The 18318-nt window shown below is 39.5% G+C and overlaps 1 protein-coding gene across 1 annotated transcript; it reads left to right on the top strand.

Moving 5' to 3' along the window:
* Positions 1 to 6980: 6980 nt before the first annotated feature.
* Positions 6981 to 7843, top strand: LOC133790957 (probable histone H2A.5). Its single transcript, XM_062228813.1, has 2 exons — positions 6981 to 7279; positions 7414 to 7843. The coding sequence occupies exons 1-2, from the start codon at positions 7076 to 7078 to the stop codon at positions 7639 to 7641; spliced, it is 432 nt and encodes a 143-aa protein (XP_062084797.1). The 5' UTR covers positions 6981 to 7075; the 3' UTR covers positions 7642 to 7843.
* Positions 7844 to 18318: the final 10475 nt, after the last annotated feature.

The following is an 18318-nucleotide window of genomic DNA, read 5'->3' as shown; positions in this document are numbered from 1 at the left end:
ACAACACACATAAGCTCTTTGCAGTCATCACCTAGTCCATCAAGGATCTTCTCCGCCATAAGGTATTCTTTATTCCATTGGGGCACCTAGTATGACCAATTCATCTACATGGATTTGATTGAATAAAGAAAATTAATGACAGTCATGGTGCCTTTGGTGAGATTTTTTAGTAGGATTTTATTAACTCATCTGATGCAACCACTAAATGACTTAGCATATATATTTATTAGAATCAAAGTCGATCCTGACATTAATGAGGCCCTAGTAAAAATTAGATTTAAAGGCTTATAATTTTTTCGTCTAATAAAAACTATACAATTTTTTAGATAGATTTTATTTTATTAAAAAAAAAAACAAATTGGAGGCCTTTGGGCTAAGAGGCCCTTAGGCGTGGGCTAACAAAGTCGACTCTGGTGAGAACAACCGATAATTCATTAGAGGTAGTGGCACGAGCGATAAATGAAATAAGTGTGGGTGACAGAGAGCCAATGAGAGCATTGATGATCAATTGATCTTAACTAACTCAAAGGTTGTGGGTAGGATTTGGTACGGCTAAATTGTTTGTAGTGATAATTTTTGGTGGACATAGTTTGTATCTATTAATGTATTCAAAAAGAGCATAACGAATGAAGAGTGTTTCAAATTGGACTTTTCATAAGAGATTGTTTGAAGTGGTAAGTTATAGTTTTAATAAGTAACCAACTTTTTTTTTTACAAAAATGTTTATAAAATAATAAGTTACAAAAAAAAAAACTCTCAAATAATTCCATAATGTAAACAAAATAGAAATAAATAACGAAAAAAAACTAAAATTTATATGTCACCATTGAGTTTATAATCAATAAGTAATTAAAATAGTTTAAAAGGTAACTAAAATATTACAGACAATCATCATTGTGAATCAGTCTTATAATTTGTGAGATTCAGTTAGATGGAATTTTGTTACACTCTCCCCAATTTGTGGGATTCGATTAGAAAAGGAATGTCCTAGTATTATTTATTGTTTTAGATGATAAGCAAATGGCATGTTGAAAGTACAATATAAACTCGTTATTCTTGTATATATAAAAAAAACTATGCCAATAATATATGTCATTGAATTATCAAATTAAACATCAGTTTGTATTGGATGGTGTTGGATGTAAAGGTTTTGACAAAGGCTATGAATTGTGTAATCTCTCGATAGATTTCAATGAATGAATATACAAGAGTATAAATAGAGATTACAGCAGGAGAAAGCATAACTAACTATCTAACCGAATTGCAGCTAACACTAAGTATAAATAACTAACTGTAAGCTGTAAAATAACAGAATGTACAAGTAATTACAATCAGTTATAACCAGTCTTAACACCCCCGCTCAAACTAAGAGTGGATAAGGACTCAACTCTTAGTTTGGACCGCAAGTAGAAGAACCGAGAATGTGAGAGGGCTTTGGTGAGAATGTCAGCAGTCTGATCTTGAGCAGGAACATGACGAACTACAATTTGCTTTCTCTGCACTTTTTCCCTGACAAAGTATAAATCTAGCTCAATATGCTTGGTCCGAGCATGTTGAATGGGATTGGCTGAGAGGAGGACAGTGCTAAGGTTATCACACCAAAGCACAGGAGGATGAGGTTGGGCAATCTTCAGTTCAGTAAGTAGAGCTTGAAGCCAAGTAATTTCAGCAGTAAGAGTAGCCAAACTTCGGTACTCTGCCTCCGTGCTAGACCGGGAAACAGTAGCTTGCTTCTTAGATGACCAGGATACCAGATTTGGACCAAGATAAACGCACATGCCAGAGGTAGATCGACGGTCATCGGGGTCCGATGCCCAATCAGCATCACAGAAGCCAACCAGATTAAGAGAAGAGCTAACCCGAAAATGAAGGCCATAGTCCAGAGTGTGCTTCAGATATCTAAGAAGACGCTTGACAGTTTTCCAGTGAGACTCAAGTGGATTATGCATAAATTGAGAAACTTTGCTAACAGCAAAGGAGATCTCTGGACGTGTGATAGTTGCATACTGAAGAGCCCCCACCAAACTGCGATAAAGCTTTGGATCCTGAATAGGATCATTACCCGAAGCAGAAAGTTTTTCGCCACCAACCATAGGAGTAGGGAGACCATTAGCAAACTGCATTTTTGATCTGCATAGTAAGTCTGTGATATACTTAGACTGAGATAAGTGATATCCTTGAGATGTTTTGGTCACTTGGATGCCAAGAAAGTAATGAACATCACCAAGATCCTTGAGAGCAAACACAGAATTCAGATGAGAGATCAAATGATGCATTTCAGTAGCTGATCTACCTGTCACCAATATGTCATCTACATATACTAGAACAAAGAGAGGTGAGCCATTGTCAAACCTTAAAAAGAGAGATTGATCAGCTTGAGAGTTATGAAAATGCAGAGAAAGTAAAGTTGCTCGAAGCTTTTCAAACCATGCTCGAGGGGCTTGTTTCAAGCCATAGAGAGCCTTTTTCAACTTGCAAACCAGTGGAGGATTATGTTGAGTCTCAAAACCAGGAGGTTGGGTCATAAAAACTTCATCTTGTAGCTGGCCATTCAAAAAAGCATTATTGATGTCTAGTTGTTTGATAGGCCAGCCATAAGAGAGAGCTAAGGAGAAAATGACCCGAATAGATGTTGGTTTGATTACTGGACTAAATGTCTCAGTAAAATCAAAACCATATTGCTGATTAAAACCCTTAGCCACCAATCTCGCCTTGTGCTTTTGAACTGAACCATCAGGATTCTCTTTTACCTTAAAAACCCATTTACACCCAATGGCTCTTCGGTTTGGTGGCAGCTCCACTAGAGTCCAAGTATCATTTTGTTCTAAAGCTCTGAACTCAGCATCCATAGCAGATTTCCAATGAGGACTAGTCAAAGCATCATTAAGGGTCAAAGGCTCTCTAGAGGTGATGAACACCTTCGGTTTGTAAACCCCTACTTTAGAACGAGTTACCATTTGATGTTGATTCTGGTTAGATCTTGAAATAGGTAACAAAGGATCATCTGCTTGTACAGTCTCGGGTGGGGGTGGACAAGTGGAAGGTGGATCTTGAGGCAATGGAGAAGAGGCAGCGGAAAGGTGAGAAGGAGGTGGAAGAGGTGGATTAAGTGGCTGGAAATGGGATGAAGAGGGAGAGGACCGAGAAGGGGAAGTAGATGGTGAAGAAGGAGACAATGAATGAAGAGGAACATGAAGAGATGCAGATGTTTGAGGCGTGGATGATATAGGAACAGTGGTACGAATTTTGGATAACAAAGGAATTGAAGTAGTGGAAGGAGATGATATTTGAGTATGAGGCTGCACTGGTAAAATAGGTGATGAATAAGGGAACTTATGCTCATTGAAAATAACATCACGAGAGATATAGATCCTACCTGATTTGGAAAGGCATTTATAGCCTTTATGATTGTAGCTATATCCAAGAAAAGTGCAGGACTCAGATCTGAATTGAAGCTTGTGAGAATTGTAGGGTCTGATATTAGGGAAACACTCACAACCAAATGTTTTGAGCTTAGAGTAATCTGGTTGTTTTTGGAACAAACGAAAAAGAGGAGATGTATTTGAAATAACAGGAGAGGGCAAACGATTGATTAGGTAGACAGAGGTTCGAATAGATTCATCCCAGAATTTTAGAGGCAATGAAGCATTTGCAAGAAGAGTAAGGGACATCTCAATGATATGCCGGTGCTTGCGCTCAGCAAGACCATTTTGCTCAGAAGTTTTGGGACAGGAGACACGATGAGTGATGCCATTCTCTAGGAGGTATTGAGTAAAGGCCTGGTACTCACCTCCCCAATCCGTTTGGATTGATTTTATCTTATAGCCAAGTTCATTTTCAATCTGAGTCTTAAAGTTTCGAAAAGTTTGTATGGCTTCAGATTTGGTTTTAAGTAGATATATCCAGGTATACCTTGAAAAAGAATCTATAAAATGTATGTAATATCTATAGCCATTTGAAGACACAATGGGAGCTGGCCCCCATAGGTCAGAATGAATAAGCTCTAGTGGTGTAGTATACTCAGATGTAGAAGTAGGAAAAGGGAATTTGTGTATTTTGCCTTGACAACAGGATGAGCAAAAATCAAACTGTGTTTTATTAATGTGAGGAAGATTACATGCAGAGAGAATGGACTTTACAATCTTAGCAGATGGGTGACCCAATCTGTTGTGCCATAACAAAAATTCAGAATTACATTGGGACTTAGAGCTAGATACATCAGCAGAAAAACAATGTGACATAGACTGAGGTAATGATTTATTCAAATTGGTAGGCAAGGAGGGGGAAGGCACTGAGCTAGGATGAACAAGCTGGACTGCAGACGATGGAAAAGCATAGAGACCGTTGTTAAGGGTCCCTCGCATCAGAGTTTGATTGGTGACCTGATCTTTCACAAGGCAAAAGTCAGAATGAAATTCACAGTAGACATGATTATCCTTAGTTAATTGGGAAACACTGATAAGGTTTTTCTTGATAGTAGGAACATGCAAAAGTTGATTCAAGAATAGAGGTTTGGAAGGGCAGAGAGACTGTATAGCAGACTTACCAATGTTGGAGATAGATAGACCCGAGCCATCACCAACATGCAATTGGTCAGATCCAGAATATGGACTCTTGCTCAAGAGATTATGATCATTATTTGTGCAGTGATTCGTTGCTCCCGAGTCAGGATACCACGAGGAATCATTAACCATGTCTGAAGAAGCTATGAGAGCATTCATGGAAGAGGTCGATTTTTCTGCAGGTTGAGCTCCAAAACCTGGAAAATCAATGTTAAAACGTTGATAACACCGCGATGCGTAGTGGCCTGGACGGGAGCACAGCTGACAAACTGGACGATTTGCTTGAGGAGTCGCAGAATTGGGGAAACCTTCATTGTACGATCTACCAGGATTAGAAACACGGCCACGACCACCAGCATATGGATTCTAGAAATTACCACGGCCAACAGAAGGTAAGGAACCTTGAGAGTGCGGCGATGGAGAGAATCGACCATACCCAGGGTTAGAGAATGAAGCCGAACCACCTCGTCTGTACGCGGCATTGACCTGAGGACTGGAATCAAGATCGCGATTATGCTTCTCCAAACGGCTTTCTTGAGAGAGAAGAAGAGATTCAATTTCGGCAACAGTATAAGTCGATTGACGAGAATTGATGGAGATGACAAAAACATCGTATTCAGGCGGAAGACCATTAAAAATCGCAGTGATGTGGTCTTTCGCAGTGGTAGTGTGACCTACAGAGCTGAGCTGATCAACTAGAAACTTAATCTTGAGTAAGTAATCATTCAAAGATAGGGAGCCTTTCTTTAGATTTCGCAATTGAGTGTGAAATTGATCGATCTTAGCATTAGTTTGAGTAGTGAAGTAAGTATCAAGAACAGACCAAACCTGAGCCGAGGTGTCAGAACCAACAACTCGAGTTAGAATACCTTCAGACATGGAGGATAGGAGCCATGAAAACAGGAGATTGTCTTGTTGCTTCCACTGAGTATACGCCGAATTGATGTGACCAGCCACACGATCAGCATCCGTGAGAAATTTCAATGGAGGCGTGTAGTCAAGATCGATGTAATCTTCAAGCATATGGCCTCTGATGGCAGCAAGAACCTGAGGCCTCCAGAGAAGAAAATTGTGATTGTCCAGCTTTACAGAAAGATTGTGAGAAAAGACAACAGGTGCAAACGAAGAGGAAGTCATAGATGAGGGAACAGCAGAAGCCATGGATGAACAGAAAAGGAGATGAAGATCAAGAACTCAAGGAAGGAAGATCAAGAACTCAACGAAAAACAGAATCGTATGGGCACTGATACCATGTAAAGGTTTTGACAAAGGCTATGAATTGTGTAATCTCTCGATAGATTTCAATGAATGAATATACAAGAGTATAAATAGAGATTACAGCAGGAGAAAGCATAACTAACTATCTAACCGAATTGCAGCTAACACTAAGTATAAATAACTAACTGTAAGCTGTAAAATAACAGAATGTACAAGTAATTACAATCAGTTATAACCAGTCTTAACATTGGACCCTCCAAATGTCAACAAGTTGGAGGTGAATGTTTTCTTAAATGAATTAATTTATTCTCTAATTATTTTTGTTATTTTCACTTTTTATTATACAAATATTTGTGTTATATATTATTTCTTTTCTGTTGTTAGATATGGTGATAATTTAAGTAAATTGTGCCAAATAATAATTGTATTAATTTCGTGTTTACTTGCTTATGATTTGCCAATTGCCACTCATGAAGACAAACTATATCACTGCAATTTTTTTTATTAATCAAATGTTCGTGGGTGTGAGAGGCACATGAGTTTAACTACAAATTATGGTATAAGGACAATGTTTGTATCAATGGATGATTCATATATCTCAATGTTTTTTTTTTGGTTTTTGTAATCAATGTAATTTATAGATTAAATAAATAAAACGAACTATTACATATCTTTTGCTATCAATCCTACAAAACACAAAGGATTAGGCTTGGTTAATTTAGATGATTGAAATTAAGGAGAATAAAAATGTTACATTAAGATTTCATTCCTAGTCTCATAGAGCAATGATCCACCTATCAGTTATTTGATTTAATAAATGACATTGTTTATCAAACTATAATTAGCATAATTTATGAACTTATCAAATAGACTTTGTTTATGAAGCCAGAGAAGGCCATAAACTAGAAAACAGTAAAAACCGGTCCCTTCATTCGTTTTTTTCTAATTCATGATTTCCATGACAAAAAATAATCAAACTTGAGAAGGATCGCCAGCGTGGCAATCAAGAAAATTCCAAACAAATAACCACGGATCTCCAGCGTGTCAATCTCCTGTCCGTGCGATCAATTAGTAGTTTATCCTCACCCGCGATGTTTCATAATGCCGTAATCCAACTGCTTAAAATCAAACCTGCGGATTGCCAGCGTGGCACAACTCTCCCATACTCACCCATCCATATAAATTAGCTTCCACGTTCCCATCAAATTCATCAATTCCAAATCAAAGCAAGTACCATTCCCTCCAAAGTCGAATCGTTTCGATAACCTATTCAGAGAAAACTTCAAGTATCAGAAATGGAGACCACCAAGGCAACCAAGGGAGCCGGAGGAAGGAGAGGCGGCGACAGGAAGAAATCCGTGACGAAGTCCGTTAAGGCTGGGCTTCAGTTCCCCGTCGGTCGTATCGCTCGTTTCCTGAAGAAGGGAAGATACGCTCAGCGAACTGGTACCGGTGCTCCGGTCTACCTCGCTGCCGTGCTTGAATATCTCGCTGCTGAGGTAAATCTATGAATTTCATTTCTGAATCTCGAGGAAGGCTATTCGTTCTTTCTTTCTTTGATTTTGATGAACTTGTTCGATTTTTAAAGATTAATAATTTTAGGGTTATTTTTGCTTTCTTGAACAAAATGCAGGTTTTGGAATTGGCTGGAAATGCAGCCCGTGACAACAAGAAGAACAGGATCAATCCAAGACACGTTCAATTGGCTGTGAGAAACGACGAAGAGTTGGGAAAATTACTTCACGGTGTTACCATTGCCAGCGGTGGTGTTCTTCCCAACATCAACCCAGTTTTGCTACCAAAGAAATCTAAGGCTGCTGAAGCTGAGAAGCCCGCACCCAAGTCTCCGAGAAAGGCCTAAATTCTAAAAAGAAAAGAACAGGAAAAACACTAGCCTTGAGATAAACTAATCTTATTGTTATGCAATGTAGTTTGGTTATTCATTTAGGTTTTGTTTTTTCCTTATTTTTCTTTTTATTATTTTTATTTTCCTGTCTTGGTGCAAATATGTAGCTATTTTAGAAATTTCTACTGGATAATGGAAATTTACTCATTTTCATTCATTTCTCGCCATTTATGTTTAATCTTTAACTCTTTATGCTTAAATTTTATATTATGATGTGTGATCACAATAAAAGCCAATTAAAATTGTCTGGTTGTTCATACGGGAGGTGTAATTAAGTATCGATTAATCGTTCAGATTTAATATGCTTAATTTTAAATTTGTCTGGCGTTTCAGCTGAATACCATAAGAAAGGTTATATTAATACTGTTCTTGAGTTCAAGTTAGATATTGGTAATTGGATATTTATGGAAATGTCTTTCTGAGATTAGTTTTTGTGAATGTAAAGTTTTGTGGCCTTTGGGTTTTTATGAGGCCCCTAGCATAAGTTATTCTGAAAGATGAATCAAAAAATGGCTTATTTGGTTATGTAATATTGTTTCGGGTATACAATTAGTTTTTTTCTCTCTCTCTCTCTCTCTCTCTCTCTCTCTCGGGTTTCCGGTATGATGCAATTATGTTGATTTGGGTATCAGAAAGTTCTGCCATTAATGAAAATTTACTTTTTTCCAATCTTTTATCGCCTTTTAATTCCCTCCTTATTTTAAATTAAATTTTATGTAAGGACTGGAGTGATTGTTCCTACGGTCCATATTTGTATCATGGTATCTGTACTCCTGTTTTAAGGTTCTTAATTTTTAGGTTGTTATTTTAGTTGATTTTCAATTAATGATTTTATTGCTACTTTTATTGTGATGTTGCGAAATTTTATTCGCTTCTAATTTTGGTGGTGATTTGCTGCTATTCATTCTTTATTAATTCGTTTTTGTAAAGAGTGTTGTTGACAAGCTGACTACAAATTCAGGGACTATTACTATTTGAAAATTGATTTATCTATTTTATACCATTATTAGAGCTAGTTATTGAGAAATATATTGTTGGTGACTTTCTAAACTATTTGACAGTTGATGATAATATGTTAATTTCGGGTCCGATAAGTATTTGCGAACTTTATAGGAAATCTTTCTTAAAGTTATAAACAATTCATAGTTACAAAAAAATAAATTATAAGTATGATACTTCAGTTGCAAAGATAAATTTGTTACAAAATCTTTTTATTTATTACAAATTATTCTTCATTAAATTATAATTCATTATTACAATATATGTCTGAACTAAATTTTTATTGTCTAATAATATAATTCTTCAGAAGTAGTGGTAACTCTTGGTTACAATACTATTGGTGATTATTCTAATAACTGATGTAACAACTCTTTGAATCCCAAACTATTGGTAACTCATTGTGTCTCAAAGATACGAAGTTCATAACTATTAATACAAAATTATCTTACCATACAACAAAATAATTATTCTTCTCAACTTTACGTAAGTTTTCTATAAACTTTATATGGTGATTTTGTTAATTTATTCTCATTATAATTTCATAAATAAGCTTTACACGAAGTTTTTATAAAATTGTTATCTCTCCATTTAACTTGATGATGTGTCCTGTTAGTGGGAAAAGTTATTGCAATAATCACAAACTTTTCTCTTTTTGTATGTAAAAAATAGGATTATTTATCACATATAACAACATATCAACCAAAACATCTCAAGCAATATAAATCATGATCAACTACAATAGTGAGACACCAAGATTATTATGCGAAAACCTAATGTGGAAAAAAAATCTTGGGGGAGTCCGCATATATCATTTACTATCACCAAAGTTCAATAATGAGATTACAATGTTATTCTCTAGTATAACTAGAGGCTCTCAACAACATCAAGATCACAATCTTGGTTCAACAATACAAATAGTCATCATCTATAAAGATGGATACACCAGAGAAAAAGTTTGGGTTTCACTAAATAGATATTGTAGGAGAGCACCTTAGAGAGGGCAAATCCAAATCGGTATTGGTAGATTTGTAGAGCGTCTTGCAATGATTAACCACCCAAAATTTGAGCTAAAATGGATGAGAATTAGCCACTCAATGTTCTAGTCAAAGTGCCAAAAACCCACTTTCTCTCTCTAGATTTTCTCTCATCTTTCATTTCTTCTATGTTTCACGGCTAGCTTCTCTCACTCAACCCGAGCCTTTTTTTCATTTCTTTTGAATCAAAGTACCTCATGTGCTGCTCTTTTTTTTGTTTGTTTCATTTTGGCATGTGCCCTTATTTTGGTCTAAGGCCCACAACAAATGGGGCGGCCCCAAAAAATCCCCCCATCCGCCTTAGTTGGTGGGCTCCTCTAAGCCAACTCTTCACCTACATGCTTCAAGCTTCTCCTTAGGCAAAATCTTTGTAATTATGTTTGAACCATTGTCGCTTGTATGCACATTTTCTAAGTGCAATTCTTTCATCCATAGCACATGACGAATGTAGTGATATCTAACATCAATATGCTTAGATCTTGAACAGAATGTTGAATTCTTAGAGAGGTGAATGACACGCTGACTGTCATAATAGACAATGTATCTTTCTTGCTGAAGCCTAATTCTTGTAGAAACTTTTTCATCCACAAAGTTTCCTTACAAGCTTCAGGCAGAGCTATGTATTGAGCTTTTGTAGTAGACATATCAACGCATTTATGAAACCTTGATTGCCATGAAACAACTTCCCTTGCAAATTTCATCAAGCATCATGAAGTGGATTTTTTGGAATCACAATCACCTGCCATGTCTGCATCTGTGTACCCATCAAGCATAGGTTCACCACTGCCAAAGCATAAACATAATTTGTGTTTACCCTAAAAACGACTACTGATGATGTGGCAAGGATTTTTCCTACGTAGTGGACACGTGGCAGAAGTACTGCTCGACTATCGTCCAGAAGCACATCGCTTCGCCAGCGGTTAATTTTTAGATACGACCAGGCTGGTCGTATAATCTGATTTATTTCCTTCTTAAACTGTAATCTTATAATATTTGCGTGGAATATTTCTTCATTATTATCTTGATACGCGATTATTAAGGAAAGATAGGGCACACTAGCATATGTAACCCTCCTTGAGCCTATAAATATACATGAAATAGCTCAAGGAATGGACTTTTGATTCCTGAATCTTTTTGCTGAGATAGAGAAAAAGAGAGAGCTATAGTGCAATTTCCATCGTTTTATTGTATTTCTTCAAAGGTTGGTGAAACTCAAGAACCCTAGTTCTTTGATCACTGCTTTGAGATTCAATCTTAATAATAGCACTAAGTGGACGTAGGTCATTACCATATTTTGGGGCCGAACCACTATAAATTCTTGGTGTTTTCTTCTCTTCCATTAGATCATTTTTCTTACTTGCCGTTTTATCCTTTGTCGTATATTTGACTCCGTGTCGTTGGCCAAATCGGGGGTCCACATTCTGGTGCTTTCATTGAGAGTTTGACAAAAAACTGTGAAAAAATCTAATGGTGAAAACATCCAAGAAGACTGGACAGGCTGCTGGCGCTGCACCATCCCAACCTCCTCCCCCAAATGTGGCTGAGAATGAACCACATTTGGAGTTTGCTGAGGAGGAATTAGATTCCGAAATACTGAGGGAAACTCTAGGAGTGTTGCAAGATGAGTTGGCTAATCTGAGGGCCAATAAGGAGAATGCTGTGGAGACGATGGCGCTGCAGCAAAGGGAAATAGAACGCTAGCGCCAAGAGCTGAGTGAGCGGCATGCGGAAATGGATCGTCGACAGAGGGATGCCATGGATGCCTTTGAAGCAGCCATTCAACTGGCTATGAGTCAGGCTGTGTCGGCGTCCCAGCCAGATCAACCACCAAACACACCACCTTAAAGAGGTCCCAATCCTAGCCCTCCGCTCCAGCCCTACCTAGGGATCCTGAGCAGCAGCCTCCATCCCAAGCTGGTCGAGGCAATCCCCAGCGCCTGAGGCAGAATAGGGCAGGGCAGCCGCCCCGTAGCCCTAGACGACCAGGGGATGAAGAGCCGAATCTACCGAGCAGGGGGCAACATCCTTCTGCCAATAGGAGGAACATTGAGTCAGGCTCTGCGGTCAGGGGCCCCCCACGGCATAACAATGAATGAGGACCCAACGACCAGCGCAGACCTCCCCCTGACGCTCGGGAAATGCCAGCCCGAGGAGGAAATAGCGTGAACAGCCGGTCACACCGTAGTCAGCCATAATTCAGACATGGGCATGACTATAATGAAGCTGATTCCGGCAGAGGAAATGCTGGCCAGAGAAATGAAGAAAAAGGTGGAGGTAGAAGACCCCCACCTAGAGAAAATAGGCCAGCTAGCCACAACGCTGAGGGGCAACCCAAGCAGCTGAACGTCTTTAGTCGGCTAGGAGCTTGTGAGCAGAGGCAAAGAGACGATGATCTGAGGGACGTACTCAACGAACGCCGTGAGAGGCACGACGAGTACGCTCCCCTGGCACCTGTGGCCCCAGCAGTCCCAGAAGCAGTTCAGGCTCAGATTGATGCCCTGAACCAGGCGGTACAGTAGCTGGTCGGGGGACGAACGTCCCATATCAAGTATGATAGGAGGAGGGGCACCCCTTTTATACAGAGAATTGCCTCAGTCGAAACACACAGTAAGTTCAAGATGCCTACATTGTCGAACTTCGACGGGTACGGAGACCCAGTATCTCACGTTAATAAGTTTGAGATACAAATGGACATACAAAAAGTGTCGGAAGATGCCCGCTGTCGGATCTTCCTTGCGACATTGTCTGACACTGCTCATGAGTGGTTCTTCAAGTTCCCTCTTGCTAGTATAGTATCTTGGGAAATGTTCGTGAATGAATTTTACAGACAGTTCTATGCTGGTCGTGTACACCCCACAGAGGTCAACCAGCTGGTCGAGATATGCCAGAAAGAGGGAGAACCCTTGAAAGAATATGTCCAACGCTTCATGCGAGCAACTGCTGGAGCCAAGACAGTGGGCGATGAAGGTAAGATGATGGCCCTAACTGCTGGGGTAAGGCGCCATTCGCCCCTCTGGAGTAGCCTCAGAAAGCATGGGGTTAGAAGTACCCAAGAGTTCTTAGATTGGGCTGATCGATATATCAAGCTCGAAGACGTGATTGCCAACGAAGGGAAATCGCCAACAAAAGACAAGGGACCCAAGGAAGAACTCGCCAAAGTCGCCAACGAGTCGGAAAAGACCAAAGGTAACGGCAAAGGCAACAGGAATGGTAGTGGTAGAATGGTGGAAAACGGGCGAACAATGAACCCTCAAATTCTAAGAGTAAACGCCCCAAAGGCAATCGATACAAGCCAAGATTCACCAACTACACGACCCTTGTCGAAATTCGAGCTGAAGTCTACCAGGCGACCAGCTCAAGCGTGCCTTACAAACGACCCGCAGCTATAAGGAAATATATCTCCAACAGAGATGCGACAAAGTTCTGTCGTGTTTACAACGACTATGGGCATGATACCAATGAATGTAACCAGTTGAAAGAAAAGATTGAGTTCCTTATCAGGCAGGGACATTTAAGAAGATATGTGCGAGCCGCAGGAGGGTCTCAGCGAGAGGCTCAAGGTGGCAACGAGCAGGCACCTGCACACCAACGCTCGCCACCTCTACAGCCAGCTTTTGAGGCAGGCATTTTACTCACCATCTGCGGAGGCCCACATCTTGTAGGAGACAGTGGGAAGGCAAGGGAACGATACGCTCGAATCCTACGCCATGACCAAGACATCTAGATGATGAGTGTGGAGGATCGAGCACCAAAAAAGGCTCGAACAAAGGAGGAATTGATAACCTTCTCTGAAGATGATGCCCAACACGTGCGATTCCCACACTCCGATCCGCTGGTCGTAGACGTACAAATTGCCAACATGATGGTAAATAGGGTGTTGTTTAACGCCCAAACGTGACTTCCACTTAGCGGTTGTAGTAGTATAGATCGGGTGGTTGATTCCACAAGGAGACAAATAAATAAAGTTAATCAATAAATAAATGTTAGAGATAAATAATGTGAGGAAAATGGAACAAGTGATATTTTTGTTGTTTTTGAAATTTAAAGATTAGAAATAAAGATAGAATAAAGTGTGATGTAACAATAGGTAACAAGTAGGAAGGATTAATAGTTACCAATGTGCATACTTATTTATTTGGATCTTTGATTCACAAAAGTTATACAAATGAGAAGTTCACATCCCAACTATTCATTTGGAAGATTTAACATTGAGGCACAAATATGTTTTACAAAAAATGTATTCAAGTGATTATTATTCTTTACCATGGAAAGATGAGATAAATCTTATGAGAAATCTAAAAATGACATTATACCATTGGCAATAATGCAATAAAAGATTGAACATAAAACCTACACAAATATTACTTTTACTATTTATAAAATACATAGAAAGAGCATGACTAATTCTATATAGATTTTAGCAAAAGTACATATATATGAGTGAGATGGAGAAAATGATAAAGATATTATCTGTAATATTTTCACTAATTTGATAATACATAGAAAGTCCATGAAAAATTCTATATACTATTAGTAAACATAAATATAGATAATAAGATGAAGAAGTAGAGATGAAAGAAAATAAATCATTAAATTATATAAACTTTAAGCACATGGTGAATCAAAAATACCAAACAAAGTCATAGTGCATATAGGATCATCCTAACCTTCCTAAGAAGGTTAGCCTATTATGCTAGACATTCTCATGAAATTCTAGAGAGAAAATATGAGAAATGAGACTAAAATTTGGTAGAGTTTTTCTACCTAAAAATTACATACAAAATGTGAAATAAGAGTCCCTATTTATAGAGGGAGAAAAGAACTAAAAAGAAATTAAACAACAATTTGGGGTTTACAAAATAAATCTGAAATATTAATAATAAAATATGATTTTGAAAAATCAAATCTTATTATAAATATTAACCTAGTTATTTTGGTGTATGGTCAAAATACCATTTTTCAAAAGCACCAAAAAAGATGAGCTTTAAAGCTCAAAATGGTAATTTTGCAAGGCCCAATACCCACAAAATATGGGTTGAAGGTGGCTGTGGCAGAAGTAGGTTTTGACCCATTCCCAACCAATGGGATCGCACCACGTAGGCGGCTGGGAATGCTGGGCCAAACGTTGGGTCTGCGTGGGCTTCAGTTGGAGATGGGGTTTGGGCGTGAGTGGGAGGTGCTGAAGGGAGTTGGCTGCTTGTTGGGCTTTTGGAGTGTTGTGCCAGCTGGGATGATGGGCGTGAAGAGCTGCTGGAAAGGCTTGGATTGTATTGACGTTGGGAGGTTGTGCTGAAGGAAGTTGATGATGTCCTGGACACGTTGCGCAAGGAGGAGCAAGGATAACCTGGACACATGGCGCAAGGAGGAGCATGACACCTAGCAGCTGGGGGAAGCAAGAAGGAAGAGTTAGGTCTGGGCTTGGAGCTTCGGTTTGGGCCTATTTTCTTCAAAAATGCCACAATTCTACTATATTTTCAGTTCTAATTCTTCCCTTCTTGCTTTCTTTTTTTCTTTGTTTCCAAGTGCCAAAATACACTGTAATTCATACAAAATAATAATAAATTAAATCATAATCATATATTTCATTTATAAAATAAATCATATTAATTCCATGAAAATATTAATTAAAACTTAATTTATTTTGACTATTAAAATCAATAAATGTGTATTTTTCACCACTAATCAGGTGTTGGTCGACACAAGAAGTTCGATCAACATCTTGTACAAGTCTTCGTTGGAAAGAATGAAGTTGTCTGTCAAAGACCTGGAGCCATGCAACCAAACCATTTATGGTTTTTTCGGTGAAGGGCTCGCCCCAACATGGTCGATTAGGTTTCTAGTTACACCAGGTACTGCACCTGCTAATAGGACATTACTCACTACTTTCATAGTAGTTGATTGTCCTTTAGCATACAATGCTGTGATTGGGAGACCAATTCTGGTCGACCTACGGGCCGTCACTTCGATATGGCACCTCGCCATGAAATTCCCGACAGACATAGGGGTAGGATGCATATTGGGAAATCAGCGGGAAGCAAGGGAGTGCTACAACGCCTCGATCACCAAGGCAAAGAAGGGTGTATCGAGAGATGTTCTCGGAAAAGAGTTGCAAGTGGAAACTGATGCTCAGGCCCACTCGGGTGATAATGTCACCAAATAGGGCATTGCCCAAAGTGAGGATAGGGATTTGGATCCTCGCTTTGAGGATTTTGAGGAAGAAATTGGACCCATCGAGGACCTTGAAGAGGTCTAACTCGATGAAGAAAATTCGACCAGAGTTGTGAAAGTCGGTAAAAACTTAGAGACAACAACAAAACAAGCACTGGTGGAGTTTTTAAGGAGGAACCAGGAAGTCTTTGCTTGGTCGCACAAAGACATGGTCGGGATAGACCCTGCAGTCATCAACCATGTCCTAAACATCGACAAGAGTTTTCCGCCAATGCAACAAAAAAGAAGGCTGCTTGACAAAGATAGATCTAAAGCCTTAAAAGAAGAAATCGAAAGGCTGAAGGAGAATGGGTTCATCAGGGTGGCATTTTATCCATCGTGGGTCTCAAATCCCGTGCTAGTTCCCAAGCCGAATGGAAAATGGCGCACGTGCATGGATTTCACTTACCTTAATAAAGCCTGCCCCAAAGATTGTTTCCCACTCCCTAGAATCGACCAACTGGTCGATGCCACTGCAGGGCATGAAATTCTCTCATTCATGGATGCATACTCCGAGTATAATCAGATTAGTATGCATCCCCCTGATGAGGATCACACTAGCTTTCAGAATGATACAGGGCTCTACTGTTACAAAGTAATGCCCTTCGGTTTGAAAAACGCAGGTGCGACTTACCAGCGACTAGTCAACCACATGTTTAAGGAACTGATCGACATAAACATGGAGGTCTACGTCGATGACATGCTGGTGAAGTAGAAGAAAGCAGAAGGGTATACAAAGGATTTGCAAGAGTGCTTCAACATCTTGAACAAATATCAGATGAATTGAATCCCCTTAAATGCTCTTTCAGAGTAGGATCAGGGAATTTCTTGGGATTTATAGTTAACTCGAGAGGAATTGAAGCCAATCCCAAGAAAATTAAAGCCCTGATCGATATGAAATCACCAGCAAAGATTATGGATGTTCAAAGTTTAACCGGAAGAATTGCCACTCTCAGTAGATTCATTTTGAAGTCAACATATAAGTGCATTTGATTTTTTAATCTACTTAGAGGCAACAAAAAGTTTGAGTGGACAAAGGAGTGCGAGCAGGCCTTTCAAGCATTAAAAACTCATATGGCGCAACCACCCATCCTGTCAAAGCCGGTCGATAAAGAAATTTTGTTCATCTACCTGGCGATCACGGAATGTGCTGCTAGTGTCGTTTTGGTAAGGGAGGAATAAGGCGTGCAGAAGGCCATTTACTATGTAAGCAAAAGGCTAATTGGAGCTGAACAATGGTACCCGCCCATCGAAAAGCTAGCCTATTGCCTAATTTTGACCTCCAGGAAGCTGCGACCTTACTTTCAAGCTCACCCAATCACGGTTTTGATCGACCAGCCTCTACGGCAAGTCCTGCAAAAACTAGAGGCTACAGGTAGATTGTTAAAATGGGCTGTCGAACTTGGGTAATTCGATATATCTTACTAGCCGCGAGCAGTGATAAAAGGGAAGCCCTGGCTGACTTCATTGCAGAGTTCACTGAACTTACAGATGGCGAGCAGATTGAAGAGCCTAATGAGCCATTGTGTCAAAACCAAGCTCGCTTGTGGAAATTATTTACAGATAGTTCTTCTAATGAGCTTCTAATGAGTGCCACGTTGGAGCAGGAGTGATATTGATAACGCCGAAACGACATCGATTTCACTGTGCAATCAGGTTTGACTTCAGTGCTTCTAACAGCGAGGCTGAGTATGAAGCATTACTCGTTGGGTTGCGGTTAGCTAGGGACATGAATATAAAAGTTCTTGACATCTACAGTGATTCTTAGCTGGTGGTGAATCAAGTCATGGGAGAATACAAGGCACGAGGTTTAAAGATGGTTTCCTATCTAAACAAAACAAGAGATCTATTGGCTTAGTTTGACAAATACAGCCTCCAGCAAGTACCTCACGACCAGAATTCCAATGCTGATGCTTTGGCCAAATTAGCAAGTGCGAAGGATGCTGATACTTTGAATATAGTGCCAGTTGAGCTGTTATCTATGCCAAACATTCAAGCAGAAGAGACCGCTATGGTGATCCAGATGGCGGATACATGGATGACACCATATATAGAGTATCTGACGCAAGACGTATTACCAACGGATAAAAACAAAGCTAGGACCCTTCAGTGACAGGCTGCTAGGTATATCTTGGTCAATGGAATCTTGTACCGAAGGGGATACTCAATGCCACTCCTCAGATGTATTTCGAAAGAGAATGCCAAAGAATTGATGAAAGAGGTACACGAAGGCTTTTGTGGAGACCACGCTGGGGGGCAAAGCTTGTCAAGAAAAGATCCTAGGGCAAGGATACTTCTGGCCCACAATGAATGAAGACTCAATGGAGTTTTTGCGGAGGTGCGACAAGTGCCAGAGGTTCTCCAAAATCCCGCGAGCAGCCCCCAATGAGCT

The sequence above is a fragment of the Humulus lupulus genome, chromosome 7 (assembly GCF_963169125.1).
Source record: "Humulus lupulus chromosome 7, drHumLupu1.1, whole genome shotgun sequence".
NCBI classification, from domain to species: Eukaryota; Viridiplantae; Streptophyta; class Magnoliopsida; order Rosales; family Cannabaceae; genus Humulus; species Humulus lupulus.
Note: the sequence above shows the minus strand (reverse complement) of the source record. Positions and strands in the feature narration are given on the sequence as shown.